The sequence below is a fragment of the Gopherus flavomarginatus genome, chromosome 2, assembly GCF_025201925.1.
Source record: "Gopherus flavomarginatus isolate rGopFla2 chromosome 2, rGopFla2.mat.asm, whole genome shotgun sequence".
Classification (NCBI taxonomy): domain Eukaryota; kingdom Metazoa; phylum Chordata; order Testudines; family Testudinidae; genus Gopherus; species Gopherus flavomarginatus.
Window position 1 is genome coordinate 210261381 of NC_066618.1, and position 16324 is coordinate 210277704.

The window sequence follows — 16324 nt, forward strand, 5'->3', positions numbered from 1 at the left end:
TTTAAACAGCAGTTATCAGAAATGTATTTTATCTAAACAACTGTCATAACATACATTTTGCATGGCAGGGCACAACAAACTTGAAAAACATGACCATTGCTCATTTGTAAAAAGCGTACTCTACAACAGTAGATGGGTCTTTACTCAAAGGGTCTGTAATAGTCTATTAGGTAAAGACATTAACTTATCGTTTCAAAGTGCCTAAATATGGTACATCGTGTACTATATTCACACAGGGCTAGAATGAGCCTCTAAGGGCTATGCATAGCTGTGTACACCCCAAGAAGAGAAGGAGATGTGTGTGCATGGGTGGGGAAAAGTAATTTAATGACGATCTTTATGAATTGCGGCTCCCTTCCTTCAAAACACCTCAGCTCTGCTGGCTGGGGTGCTGAGAAGCCAAAGCCGCACCTATATCATTCTGCTCCTTTCTGCCAACTTGTAGGGGTGAGGAGAGGGGTATTGGGCATGCAGCCTGTGTTCGCCTTCCTTCTGCTGAGCCATGATGTGGGGAGGAATACAGGAGCGCTTGGTGGGGCCTTACTCTCTTGTACGGCCAATATGGGCCATATTAGGCTGGGTCATAGAATAGGCCATCGTTTGTGTATTTAGAAGTTCACAGAGTATTTTGAAATAGACCATAAAAGCTTCAAAACTCACCTGCCTACCAGTATCTACATCTGTCCAAGTTTGCATTTTGTGCTCATCACCATACAACCTAAGCACTCAATGCAAATTATGGCATGAATTATCACACACTTCACTGACAGATTCGTTTTGTATTCTAGCTATTTTCCAGAACTTTATTGATATGAATTTATTGTCCAACCTTTATGTAATTGTTCCCCCTGAATTCATGTTTTTAATTCTGCTAGCTCTTAGGCCTCAATCCCATAAACTCTTAAACGTGAATAATTCTAGTTTTCTTAGTTATCCCATCCACTTTAAGTAAAAACTACTCACACAAATAAACTTAAAACTCTGTCCTAAAAAGGCAGAAGGAAGTGTGTAAAGGAAATTCATTTCTGTGACCTAGACACCAAATTATGGAACAAAGTAGAATATAAAGGAACCCAATGAGGTTTGCATTTAATAGGGGACTCTGGACTGAGAAATCTCTGACCATTCAATTCCACATGACTTGGAACGTGAGAGTACCATTCCTGTGATTTTAGAGCATAGCTAAGCTTAAGGCAGTCATTTATAATGCTTTGTTTTAGATAGGAAAGAATTTTTTTTTTTTTGCCTTTTCCATTGATCTCACAAAGAAGATAGAGCTGGCATTGCAGGCACTCCCATAGCCTTGATGATGTGCTATATTCCTACAGTCTTTGTTGGCATGCACTAGTCACGACCACCCATGGAACCTGTATTTCAAAGTACAGTGCCACATTACAGGACAACTCTGATTGGCCAGTGCTATGATGTCACACTTTGAAATGCTACTTTTATTCAGGAGAAAATAAAAACTTATAACAGAGGGCTCTTTGATCACACAGTGGCCTGGGCTTTTCAAAATATACTCATGGATATCTGGAATTAGATACAGAATGTAAAGCTGTATTTTTACATCTCACTGTTTATTCTGACTCGTTACACATAAAATACTGTCAGTGCCTTTTTAGCACAGTAGAGAAGGTGCCTTTCTCTAAACATCCTTTGTCCACACTACTGGGGGCCTTCTGTGTGAGGTGGTTATTTTTCCTGTTCTGTGGTGCACATTGCAGTAAGTTGAGAGCCAGCACCACAGAAGGCACAACAATCAGGCCAATAGATCTGGCACTTACCTCATATTCCTCTTTGAATCCATAGCCCTCTGCGCATTTCATCTGCGTGATATGCTGCAGCAAGTCAGCCACACGGATGGCTGGATGAAGCTGTCCCGTCTGGTACGGCACATCTACAGGGTCTCGCTTCTTGTAGGTGTGTGACTGGACCAAGCTGCTTGTGTCACTGGCCATTGTGTGAGTTTCATCTACAAAAAGAAAATTGAACAATATACCAGGTTGTTTCCACTTATTAAAAGTATAAAATACATTGATTTCTTCAAAGATGATTTTGATATCACCAACTTTAATATAACCACTATTTATGAGGGCTGTGCCAGAAAAAAGATAAATCCATTTAGTAAATTATCCAGGGAGATTTCAAGACTGATTGGAATGAGGCAATGTCCATGTTTCTACAATGTAAGCATTGCAGAACAGTCCAAACTATATATTGTTTTAAATATATATATAAATAAATATTGTTTTAAACACTAACTGATTATAAACAATATTTAAATTATTTAGGCATTCAGTTATAAGCTGTAGAGAAGTTTCATCTTGAAACTTCATCAAGTCCCACTGGAATAAAATAGGACTTGTATTCTTCTTAGATTAGTGAACTATTAGATTTTACACTGTGAACTCAGAACAAATGTTTGGTGTGAGCAAAATAAAAAAATGCACAAAATGGATTATGGTTCATTAAGCTAGGACTGCAATGAAAATGTAGATCTGATACAACAACAAGAGGACAAATGCAAGAGATCATCTGCTTAGGGTAAATGTTTTGATTGGCTGTTTAGCATGCTGCAGAACCAACAACTTCACAATATATCATGGGCCATCACATTAGGCATAAAATGTTATATGTCAACTGACATGCAAGCCAACACGCAACAGAACCCACTGGGTTGCTCAAAATTTGTATGAAACACACAATCTCCCACCCCTCCACCCCTCTTTGATGGGGCAAATGGGCAACTTACCATTTATTGGCACTTTTAAGAAGAACCATATCAGGAGAAAAAAGAGGAGGAGAAAAAGGAAACAGGGCATAAGCAACAGTACTACATTAATAATTACAGGTAATTTTATGTTTGTAATTTAACTTTTACAGCTTGGTATCCTAGCTGAGTCACTGATTATGTGAAAGAGGGCACGATTCAAGAAGCAATATCATTTTCCTCTTGATTTCATGGAGTTTTTAAATTTATTTAATATTTGACAAGAAAAAAAACCCAAAAGTCTGAGGAGTAAGTATTATCATAAATATTTTCTTTGCTGAAAAAAAATGAAGACCAAAATTTTGTATTTCTCTAAGAGTATTTTCTGTTAGTTAACTGAAATAACAAAAATAGTTTTTTAATTTGGTCAAAATACTCTGCAATGCCCGCACACTAACTATGGGAAATGGTTAATGATATTAATATATTGTAAAAATGACTTCTGTGTAAAATGTGTTATATAAAAGGGGACTGCTAAAATAATATGATTTCCATATTCTTAGTTAAATATATTACAGTTTAGAGCCCCCAATATTTTCTTTAAGAAAAGGCCCCAACATCTCACACAAACACCCAAAATGCTACATCTGCTCATCAAGGGCCAGTTTTTGATCTCGGTGTAAATTAAAAGTTACTCCACTAGAGTCAAGGGAGTTATTCATTGAGGTCAATAGAATTACAGTCAGTTTACACTGATGAAAGTGAGATTAAATCTGGTCCTCAGTGAATAGTTTAAAATGTGAACTATGCATCTAAACTTAAAATAATATGTAGCAATATGGATATGAATATGGATATTTCACTATGTCTCCTGCCACTTTACTAACCTCATCCAATATAGTTGAAAATTATTTTACATTTTTAATAATTAAATTTGGCTACTTTTGCCTAACATGCAGTAAAACTGTATTGCAAAGCACCTTGGGATGCATGGCATGAAAGGCGATATACATGTGTAGTTACAGCATGTTGTTGTTGAAATGGCACCTGAATACTACAAGGCGGCTAAGACACAAAAGACAAAAAAAAGTGTAGAAGTTGATTGTATGATTTTTTAAAATTTATGTAGAGTTAGATTATAGGTTTTATTTTTGTTCAAACTAAGGTATCACCATAACTCTGAAACTCGTATTAAATATTCAGATGGCAAATCTTATCAAATGTCAGGGTCTCTGGGCTGTGAAAGTGAGACAGTTCAGCCCATAAGCCTCTCACTCCAGGGGATTTCTCTGTGTTGTGGACTAAATGGAACATTCATTCCTCCCTCCCTCCCACTGCCTCTCTGCCTCATCTAGCTCCCACCCTTTCAAGACTAAAACTATTATGCTATGTTTGGGACTGATCTCTTAAAGTTACTTTAAGTGAAAAGGTTATGCTCCCTGGCTTGGATGGTACAATATAAATCCACCAGAAATACAATATTTGCTGTCTTCTTGCTTTGCCTTTGAAGACAGAGAATCTCTGGTGTAAGAGTCAATTCCTTTTGCCTGCTGACATTGCGGTCACACCACAGCATATAGCTTATTTAGTTTATCTGGTGAATATAGTCATTGATCCCCATTATATTATCCAGTTATTGATTCCAATATATTTGTCCAGTACTGTCTGAGAACTATTAAAATGCATATTTAGCCAGCATTCATCAGAACCATGGGTGCTGCAGACATCTGCAAGAACAATGGAGTAGCTGAGTTGAGTTCCTTTTCTTTTCTTTTCTTCCGTTACTTCACTCTTTTTTTTGAGTTTTGTTCAGAATATAGGAGGACAGGCAGGCATTATCTACCCTGCCTTTTCCAGACCAGTTGCCTCTCTCTGAACATTAATTTAGGCATACACAACCCAGGAACATTAAGGGATTGTTTGTAAAGATTTCACTTAAGTGGTTAGGCTAAACATGAAGCTTCTCTCAGTTGTCTGGAAATTAGTGATTATTGAAATACTGAATAGTTGAGAAGAGGTCAGATTGTTGCCATTTGCTTCATTTAAAAAGTTTCCTATTAATTCAGTCAATTGTTTCAATAGGTTAATTTGCATGTTGAGTCTAAGGCCTTGTCTACACTAATGCTGTAAGTTGATGTAAGCTATGCTAGTTATGTTACATCAATGGACTTAAAGTGGTGTCTACACCATGCTATGTTGACGGGAAACACTCTCCTGTCAACATAGCTTCTGCCTCTAATTGAGATGGAGTATTGAAGTGAACGGGAGAACGCTCCCCCATCAAGTTAGCGTGTCTTCACCAGACCTGCTAAATCGATGCTGCTGCATTGATGGCAGAGCCACCGATTTAGTGCAGTAGTAAAGAGAAGCCCTAAGTTTCCTCTCATAACATTCTGGAAAATGTAAATGTTTGTGATCCCTTTAGTAACAAAACTAAACAATAATCATAGTCATACTACTTCCCAGCAGGTCATGTAGGCCAGCTCAATTGGTTGCAACTAGAAGTTTGACCCTGCAGTCCCTTGTGTCCTGAAAACTCCCACTGGATAAGGAAGGACTGCAGGATTGGGCATTACATGCAGTAAGAAGCCAGCCATTCATGTATTAAAATACATGGACTTGAAAATTAATTGTTTTAAAATTCACAGGCTAGATCCGCATCTGTGTTGCTTCACTGACTGAAGTAGAGCTGCTCTGATTTAGACCAGCTAAAGCTCTAGCCCAATACATGTATGTATGCAGCTTTCTGGTGATTACTTCTGTTTGAACAGAACACCAACCATAAAGGGATACTTAACCTTTAACATGTAAGGCAACAAAAATATTTATTTTCTACAACAAAATAATGGGAGGACTTCTGAGGAGAGTAAATACAGATTGTATACATTAGCTAGCTAACTCAAGAACTTCTGTCTTACAGCTTCAGAGAAGGAGATTTTGTCCCCTCAAATGCATCTTTTTTTGTATTGGAAATGTTTGTTTAAATATTATTTCTCCTTAGAGAAACCTACCAAAGATTTCTCATTGTCACTGAAAAAGTTTCTGAGAATCCATTTGCAAAGATTATCATAATCCTGATACAAATATCTAAATTTTTCTCCTGGCAACAATGCTTTTCTTCCTGACCACCCACAAGGTCAGAACACCTACTGGATGAGTTGCTGAATGAATGGAAAGCGCAAAGGAATCTAAAATCTCAGGCAGTTAAGAAGCTCTGCAAATTTCATTTGCATGCAGGTTATTATATTGTTACAGTGACTACCGTTACATTCTCCCTGATGTACACAAAGTATAAAAATGCACACTTTTTTTCTTTGGATGTCATATTTAAATGAGCTTTCCTAATTATCCCTCCAGCACAATAACTTTGCTACATTAGTTTTTCAGAAGTCACTTTCCTACACTGCAGCTCCCTGTAACTGTCACTTAACTTTACTTAATTTCTTTTACCTCAATGCAACTGCTTAAAGCCAGAAAATGACATGTAAATATTATACTTCATATACAAATTCCTAGTGACTTGAAGAAAAGGGAAGAGTAAGAAAAATATGTATTGTAAAGATAAACCATTGTAAAGACAGCACTAAAGAAGCAGCTTAACACTTGGGTTGGAATTCTTGCTACGGTGCATTGTTATACCTTTATTTAATTTTTTAAAATCTCTGTTTAGGTGAAGGTTAGTACTGTGAAAGTAACAAAGGACAAGCCATAACACAGGTTTGTTACATATTCATTGCGAATGCAATAGTGTCTCATGCTGCTTTTATTACAACAGCTTGAAAATGCCATTTTCCTTCATTCTTTTTATATTGCACAAATAAGAGGGTTGTTTTTTTCCCTAAATTCCTAGCAGAAATGTTTCATACTTCAAATGCATTTAGTCCTATAGTGCTACCATTTTATTCATTTTTGTGACACCTGACACATAATCAACAATATTTTTATAAAGTGCCATATTGTCATTTTGCTGTTCAAAACACCATCTTTGCTGAAACTTCACTGTGACAGGCATGTCGGAAAACGTGTGGTATTGTAAGAAGAAATGATAGCTGGTAGATGGCCAGACCTTTATTTTGACTGATTTTCTAGATCAGCTTTAATTAGGAAAACATTATTTTTACAAAAGAGATATCTTCAGTTCACAGATAAAACTGAAAACAGTGAGAAGCTATTTTAACTGCCATGATAATCAAATTCCTGTGTGTCATTCCAAATACATGCATAAACATTTCTTCAGAAAACCACATGTGAAAGCAATTTTTCTCCTTTTCCTCCCCAACTTTGCACCATGATGGTAGGAATCCAGTCCAATAACTGTCCTGAGCATTCTCATTGCAGAAAAGCTTGCTCTCCCTCCCAAAAACCTAATGCTCTAGTCTCTTAGAAACTATGGTCTGTAACCCAGAGCTGCACCTGTCCAAATTATTTCTGCAATAAACTTTGATAAAGGGAAATGTTCTCACCTAAAATTGCAGTTGGCACAAATGGATCTGTCATACATCATAAGCAGGTCAATGCAGAAAGGTAAAAAGAGAGAGAACAGTAAATGATTGATAAATGATCCCCCATTTTCCTGCAGAAAGCCACAGTAAGCAACTAGTTATAATATGTTACAATGTATAATGCTCTTATGGCAATACATAATAAAATAATAACAGTATACATTTTGATTTCTCAGGAGGGAAACTGGTGCATTGCATTATGAAGGGATGAAACAGAGACAAAAAAAATGGTTACCTGGGTAATAAGAATTAGGCACTGTTGTGCTCAGTGTGTTAGTTTTCATTGTAAATGAAGAGGGGGATGATACAGCTGTAAAGAGAAGAAAATTCAGTCAGTGGCAGCAAAGAGAAATGTGGCTGTTTCAGATTGGAAATAAAAGCATATGCAATCGATTTAATTTAGGGCCTGATCCTGCTCCCTTTGAAGGCAATGGCAAAACTCTCAATGATTTCAATGGGAGCAGAAAGCATGCTGGGTAATTACTAAAATGGTTTAACTAATATGGACCAATTTTCTGAAAATAATTTTGATCAGATAAAGCACTTTGATCATTGTGAAGTTTTCCAATGATGGCTAGCATATTTTTATGTTTCAAAGGTAACACTGTATGCAGATCTTCAAATAAGCAAGTAACAATGACAGCATTTGCTTTTTACAGTAGCTCTGAGAATTAAAAGGGTTACCTAACAATACCACAAATAGGATGGTCAAATATTCTTCTACAATTCATTTTTTTCTCTGCTGTACTACTAATAGTTCAGATAGGTAGGTAACATATATGAATACAGTATTGTTTCCCGAATGTTATTTCTTCTCTGACAGTGTTTTTCAACCAGTGATTCACATTTCAGTATTGGTATTAGTATTTAAAGATGTAAACACAGGTAATTTTATAAGGGTGTTAAATGAAACAATCTAAGCAGAATTAATTCCATAGTATGACATACAACACATGCATTATCATTAAAGGGACAGAAATAATCAATGGGCAACAGACTGTTAACTATAAAACATCAAGGGATGTTTAGCCAAAGAGTCGTCAAAGACTTTTAAGCAAAGGTTATTGCACATGTAACCCTCGTGGCTGATGCAAGTTGTGGTGCATTACACTAGAGCTCTATCTCAGTTATTCCACAAGATGTAAGGATATTCTCGACATCCTAGTAAACTCTCAAGAAAAGACAGACTTTTCCGTAACTGGTGTTTGAGATGTGTTGCTCATGTCTATTCCACGGTAGGTGTGAGTGCTCACCATGAGCACTAGTGCCAGAAGTTTTTCCCTCAGCAGCACCCGTAGGGGAGCGCCCCTAGCAACTCCTAGAGTGGCGCCTCCATGGCACAGTATAAGGGGTGCTGTGTGCTTCCCCCCACCTCAGTTCCTTCTTGCCAGAAAACTCCGACAGAGGGGAAGGAGGGTGGGATGTGGAATAGACATGACCAACACATTTCGAAGAACGCCAGTTACAGAAGAGGTAACTGTCCTTTCTTCTTCGAGTGCTTGCTCATGTGTATTCCACAATACGTGATTCCAAGCTATATCTGTTGGAGGTGAGTAGGAGTTCACAAACTCTCGGGATGGAGTATGGCCCTGCTAAACCTGGCATCCTCCCTGGTCTGAGACACGATCGCATAATGCAAGGTGAACGTGTGAACTGAAGACCATATGGCAGCCCTACAAATGTCCTGCACCCTAGTCAAGTGTGCCCTCACGATTGGTGGTGGAGGGATTCCCACCAGCTCATAACAGGTACGGATGCATGAGGTGATCCAGTTGGAGAGCTGCTGAGTGGAGATTGGCTGACCCCTCGTGCGTTTGGCCAAGGTGATGAACAGCTGCGAGGACTTCCTGAATGGTTTAGTCTTCTTCAGGTAAAAAACCAGAACCTGTCTCAAATCCAGTGTGTGGAGGCGGCGCTTCTCACTGGACGCATGGGGTTTAGGGCAGAGGACCGGCAAAAAAATGTCCTGACCCATGTGATAGGCAGACACCACCTTCGGGAGGAATGAAGGGTGGGTGTGAGTGGAGCTGGACCTTATCTTTATGAAACACCTTGTACAAGGGCTCGGAGGTCAGGGCCCTGAGTTCTGAGACCCGCCTAGCCGACATGATCACTACCAGGAAGGCCACCTTCCACGAGAGCTGCGACCACGAGCACATAGCTAGGGGCTTATATGGGGGGCCCGGGATGCAGGCCAACACCAGGTTTAGGTCCCACTGTGGGACTGGGGGCCTAGCATATGGGAAGAGACAATCCAATCCCTTAAGGAATTGGCCAGTCATAGCATGGAAGAATACCATACACTGAATGAACAAGCAGTTCTGGGGACAAGCTACAGCAAAGCTAGAGCAGAGCAGTTCCGAAGCAACTTCACTGGTGGCAAGTAGGAACTGAGGGTAGGGGAAGCACGCAGCGCCCCTAATACCATGCCATGGAGGTGCCACTCCAGGGGTCAGTAGGGGCGCTCACCTACAGGTACTGTTAGGGGAAAAACTTCTGATACTGGTGCAGCATATCCTATTGTGGAATATACATGAGCAATCACTCGAACAAGTTGTTCAGAGATCTAAACATTGAGCAAGGTAGGATCTGAAGGACAAATGTGGAGACCAGGAAGCTACAGAGCAGAGAAATTTCAAATTGTCTTTCAGTGCTAGCTTGAGCTCCATCTTTGTTCCTGAGTCTCTGGACCCTCCAGATGTCAGTCCCTTGCATGAGATGGAGCAACCTGAAAGCTGTTCTTATTTATGCTGGCTGTCAATGTTCTGTGCAGCTGGGGATAGAATCATGAAATACGAAGGTTGGAAGGGACCTCCGGAGGTCATCTAGTCCAACCCCTGCTCAAAGCAGGACCAATCCCCAGACTGATTTTTGCCCCATATTCCTAAGTGGCCCCCTCAAGGATTGAACTCACACCCCTGGGCTTAGCAGGCCAATGCTCAAACCACTGAGCTATTCCTCCCGCATGGTCCCCTTTTCTTATGGCCTCATCTCCTGTACCAGTAGACAAGAAGCAGTGGCAAGGGTTCCTTTCTGCTGGGGGCTGGCTGAACTGGTGAGAACAAAACTGCCCTAATGCAAGGCAGAATCTCGGCCACACATGGTAATGAGAGTGGAGGATGCTCTGAACCCCTCATAGGAATGAATCCTTACTAAAAGATCAGTACAAATTGTTTACGTTGCCAGCCTGGTTCCTGTGGCAGCCACATTCATTATGACAAGTTTGCGTTTAAAGTTCATCTTCAGTGAGTGTAAAACATCACAGTTCCATTTACTTAAAGTGAGCTACAATTATTTACAAAAGATGAGGATCTGGCCTCAAGTACTTATTGCTTCCTAGACTGTAAAATGTACTTCTGCTTTTGTGACCATCTAATAGCTCTACAGCAAAAATATGTCTTGGTGCACAAAGATACAGCTAAATCCTGATCCCCTTATTCCTTTGAGTAAAGTATGGGATGTGGGTGTTGGTGGTGGCCTGTGATATACAGGAGGTCAGATTAGATGATCTGGTGAGCCCTTCTGTCCTTCAAATCTGTAACTAATCTCAGAGACTGCAATGGGCTGTTCTCATGAGTAATGCAACTAAGACTGGACCCCAAAAAAGTGCTATTTAAAAGCAAATGCTAAACAGAGATGAAATTGTAATTTAATATCTACAAACTTTGAGCCTGATACTCACTATTGAGAGAAGCCTCATTGCATAAATCTAGAAAGGGTTTGCACGACTGAGCTCCTTAAAGATAAAATCTTAAGCATATTATTGAAAAGCAGAAACAACTCTTTGTATAATGTTACTATGAGAAACAAAATTAAAACTTTGATAAATTTGCAAACTGTGCAAACATTGTGGTATGCAAAAAAACCCACCCAAACCCCCAACAAATGGGATTTTTGTTTAAGGTTTTTGCTGTGTTACTTCATGTAAACATTTTTGGTTCTCTATTTTTTCTTCCTGTTCAGCAGCTGTGAAAACGGCTGTTCTATTTGTAGTAGGGTCCTGGCACAGTTCTTACCCCCAAACAAAGGTCTGCAGGTGAGTAAAAAATTTAATGTGTGAAATTTCACTCCCCAAAATTTCATTTCCAGGATATATCACAAACATGAGACATTTGGAGAATTGCCTATCAAACGCCACACTGATTAATTTCAGTTAGCTCTTTCTCTGCACTAGCAAGTGAGAAAGCATCATCTGGCACCTGATATAATGAGACAGCTATAACACTGATAAACTGAGCTTTGGGACAAGCAAAGATACTAAGTGATGACATTTAAAAAATAAATTTTGCCTAACATGAGGGGGGTGGTGAAGGATGTGGGGGCAGCATAAAGACTATAAAACTTTCAGCACAATAAACAGATGGGGAAATGCAAATCCACACCTGCTGCAGAATGTCTTTGCTGTTCGTGTGAAAGAAAAGGAAAGAGAAAAGCTCAATTATCCTTATTATTTTTAAAGAAGCCTATTCTTGATGTCTGACAGTCCTGCTCATTAGAATACATGCTGTCATGTGTTGCACAGTGGGAGATACTGGATCCCAAGGATTTTCCAGAAATTAATAACCTGTCCGCTGAATTGATTGGGTAATGAGAAGTATTTTAAGAACCATTTCCACCCTCCTCCCCTCTGCAGAAATAAAAGAGACTGCTGCATACCCAAGCATTTTGAACTTACATCTTCCATTTAGATTGTGCGTGTCCATGAAAGAGAAAGCTTCATCACAGTTGGTGCCTTGCTCAGTGTAGCTTTTATCCATTGAATTCACCATCACTGTCATTTCCTGCCGGGTACTACTCAATGTCTCTTTCCGCTTTTTAGCCAATTTTCTTAAGAAATGAACATGCGGGGGGAGGAAATAAAATTTGGTAAGCACACACAGAACAGCTGTTTTTTTTAATAGTTTGTAACTATTTTGTGGAATAACTTACTGCAATCATTAGTGTTATTTCAAACAATTGTAATCAACCTAACACTTATTAAATGTCATCTGTTGATCAAGGGCCAGTTTTTGATACTCTTACATATTTAGAACAGCACCTGGTTCTGGGGAAATGCCACTGACATAGGTAGGACTATTCGAAAAGTGCTGAGTTAGGGTAACAGATTCGTCTCAAGAATAGAAAATAAAATAATAAATAAATAAAAAGCTATGGCTCTGAAACTTGCTGCTGCAGGTCTGTCTTTCTTTTTTTTTCCTTTCTGTGTAGAATAGGGTGACCAGACTCCATGATAAAATCGGGACTGTCCCGATTTTGTGCAGTTTGTCCCGCATCCCGACTGAAGTACAGTCGGGACACCATTTGTCCTGATATTTTGTTTCGATTTTTTTGTTACACTTACCCATCCGGTGGGTCCCTCAGTCACTGATGGTCTTCGGCGGCATTTTGGCGGTGGGTGCTTCTGTCTTTGGTGGCAACACTTATTCCTCTCCGCCGAAATACCACCGAAGACCCGGACGGGTGAGTGTAACAATTAAAAAGGTGCCCCCCTTGCGGTAGTCCCAATATTTTACAGTTAGCATCTGGTCACCCTAGTGTAGAAAAGTTCTTAGTGACCAAGATCTTGAAAGCAACTGGATCTGCGGGCAAAAGACAGTCTTGGTCTCAGATTGATACCAGTGGTGGGGTACTTTTATAATTGGACTGTGTATAGCAGTGATACTCAGACCTCAATGGTTCAGGAGCCAAATTAATGATCAACATTACTTCAAAGAGCCACAGTCATGTGAATTCATTGTTTCTTTTACTATAGTATGATATATTCATATTTAAACTGTATGACGGGAAATATTTACTTTTTATTATATTAGATATTTATAGTTTTACATAATATTTTTTAAAAAACAAATATTTATAAATATATATATTTATAAATATAATATATATAAAAAATTCTCACTGCAAAATGACTATTACTAGTTTATCAACTACAATTGGTTAATAATACAATAAAAGCATTCTGATTGGTTAATAATTAAATCACATGGTATTTTAATATCATGTGCTGCAAAGAGTCGCAGAAGACATATTACAGAGCCACTTGCGGCTCCCGAGCCTCATTCTGTATTATCTCCGGTGTATAGTATATATTTTTAAATAAGTGATAAATATATACCATTGATTTAGATCATATACCCTGGGCCTGAGTCTACTCTCACATATGCCGGTTTTCACAACTGAGTGACCTTTCAAAGTGACATGGGCTATAAGAACCCAATTCTGCCACTGTTAGTCACACTGATTACAATGGCACTACTCCTGGAGTAAGGTGCTGTGACGTGAGTAAGGGCAGTGGAATCTTGACATAGATTCTGATACCCTTACTCCATGAGTGGTCCCCTGAAAGCCAATGGAACTGTTTGTGGAGTAAGATGCTATTCAGCATGAGAAAGTGTCTGAAATTGGCCCTTAATAATAGATCATACTAAAATGTGTGGGTTATTTGGAAGAATAAAAGGCAGAGCTTATTTATATGGTTTATGTTGTTTCTTAGTTAAACAATTTTAATTGCTTTAAAGTTATAAAATAAATTGGCAAATTAAGGGCCTGGTTTGCCACCCTTACTCTAGGAAGTAGCTCGAACAGTCCCTTTCAAATCAGTAGAGTTAATTGCTGAGTAAGGTACTACTCAGTCATAGTAAAGGAATAAGAATCTGGTCCTAAATAATTAATCAAATGTCACAGAATATATACTCCAGACAAATATGTGTTTGCATTAAAATTCAGAAACAAAACACTTTGTTTAAACATGAGTTATGGACCCCAACTGCTTGCTATCAAATCATAAAAAATTAGGAAATACAAAGTTAAGGATTAAACCTCAAGTTTGGAATAGGATATGTCAACTCATGTTTTTTATTGTCTTTATAAAACCATACTCCCTGTAGGGAGCCGGGATGGCCTCCCTCTGAAGCAGAGGGTAAAGAGCCACTCTCTCAGCCTGAGTGGACGGAGCCAGGGCAAGCTTACTTCAGCTCCTGGAAGGGGAGGGGTGGAATAGGAAGTACAAAGGGTGAGGCCCTTAGCCCAGTCAGGGCAGCAACAGGGAGGGAGACAGACACAGGCTGTTCGCTGTTCCCTGTAGACCCTGCTGCCGAACCAAGGGATGCCCTGGACCAGGGGAAACCTGACCCAGAGGAAGGACTCGGGCTACCAGGACTGCTGGCAGCAGAGTACCCTGAGGCACTGGAGGAGCTGGGCAGTGACCAGAGCCCAAGTGATCCCAATGCTGAGGGTGCGCTAGAGCTACTGGCGGTTAAATACCCCAATGGAGGAATCGCAAGAACCCACTCGAGAGACTTGGTAGGAAGTAGCCCAGGGGCAAAACTGGACAGTGCATTGACTTAATGTTTGATCATTGTGGTGTAGACGGACCCCTGCTGACCCAGTGGTGGGACCCTCTCCCTGCACCACTGTCAGGGCCCTGAGCTGGAACACACTGGAGCTGGGTGGGCCTGCATTCTACTACCCCACCTCGGGGCGCATCCCTGACTCTTGCTGACACTCCCCTGCCTGAGGGGCGTGTCATGGATTCTGGCTGGTACTTCCTGTGTCACGGCAACTGCGACGGCACATCTCCCTCCAGTAATTCCTCATGAACGCAGAGGTGTGACCAAGGCTTTCGGCGAGGCAGTAGCTCCCCACGACCCCGAGCTCGGCGGACCAACTGAGACCTTGACACACACTCATCTTTATCTCTACCAAAATACAGATTGAAATAACTGAAGGTACTTATTAAAATTATAAAATTTAAATTAGGACTTTGCATTAAAATTATTTTTGTATCCATCCTTCCCAACAAAAGCTTTCTATAAGCTCTGCCAAGTATTCCAGGTATGAAGAAATATCATCATACTTTAACTTTCTATAACCGAACCTAGTTCCCTTTGGGTTGTTCGCACTTCCTCATGTTTAGGGTGGTTCTTGCCGGTGCCCCTTTTGATATGGTTTAGAAAGTGGATTGCAATCCCATTTATAAGTTAAAACAGTTCTAAGTGTAAAAACGACCATGTTAACAATATGTTAATCACTAACCATAATTGTTCCAAGCATGCTTATTATTAGATATCCCCCCTAAAATGTATTACATTTTTTGGTTGGAATTTAGATGGGAGTGTGATTTGTAAAAATAATAATATATATTATGAGTTGTTATACCCTATTCTAAACTTGTAGTTGAAATTTACTCCTTTACGTTCTATTTCCTAATTATTTTATGGGTTGATAAAGAGCAACCATAACTCATCTTAAAATGAAATTTTCATTTCTGAATTTTAATGTAATGTTGGCATATCCAGAAATTCCTTTATGAACGACATTGGAGTATCTTATAACCAAAACAGCAGGAAACTGCCCATGTCCCTGCATTTCCTACCTAGCCCCCCACCATTTCATAAGAAAAGAACAATATTTTCCTTAAAAACTATAATCTATTTATTTTAGGATATCTATTTCCTAATGCATTAATAACTGAATAGAAGTCCTTAGATCACCCACGAAAATGGCATCTATTTTCTCCTTTGCCAATTTCTTCCTTATAAAGAATGTTGACTTATAAACACAATGGTATGAAATTAAATCTCCTTGCAGTTTATAAAAGTACCCACATTTCAAAATAATACACACTGGAGATGATCGTGAAACACTTTGATCCCAAATCTATTTTCTGACCTGTTTTTAAACAGTATTTCACAGGAAAAGAGTAACATATATAACAGATACATAGAAAATTAGAGCTCCTTCAAAACTATCATCTCTAGTTTTTCCAGTTTTATTATTCTCTAAAGATTTAGAAAATATTAAGAAATCATTACCCTGAGAAACTGAAAATCCTGATTAACCCTAACTGTGGTCTGGTGACTTCTCCACCATAATAAATAGACTACCACTGAAAAGCTTTCAAATTTGTTTCAAGGATGCAGCAGGGTAAGCAGGGCAGTGGTTCTCTCTCCTTCTGCATGTCCTCTCTAACCCCAAATTACCAGTGCATAGACCTCCTTCCTGGCCACAGTGCACTCTCCAAATATACAGGCTCGGACCTGAATCCACAACCTAGATGGTAACAAGGAGGATGTCTAAATTTGACCTCTGGAGTTTCATTCATGAGTCA

At 39.3% G+C, this 16324-nt stretch overlaps 1 protein-coding gene across 7 annotated transcripts in view; it reads right to left on the bottom strand.

Annotated features, from left to right (window-relative positions):
* Nucleotides 1–16324, bottom strand: part of PTPRM (protein tyrosine phosphatase receptor type M) — a 729462-nt gene that overhangs the window by 142524 nt on the left and 570614 nt on the right. For 4 of the 7 annotated variants that reach the window (XM_050942100.1, XM_050942099.1, XM_050942097.1 and 1 more), the window contains 4 exons: nucleotides 11891–12042; nucleotides 7451–7525; nucleotides 7177–7203; nucleotides 1788–1975 (listed from right to left, as the gene is read on the bottom strand). In XM_050942100.1, the coding sequence (XP_050798057.1) occupies nucleotides 1788–1975; nucleotides 7177–7203; nucleotides 7451–7525; nucleotides 11891–12042 (442 nt within the window). The remainder of the gene's footprint in view (nucleotides 1–1787; nucleotides 1976–7176; nucleotides 7204–7450; nucleotides 7526–11890; nucleotides 12043–16324) is intronic. The other 3 variants (XM_050942101.1, XM_050942098.1, XM_050942096.1) reach the window with 1 other exon arrangement.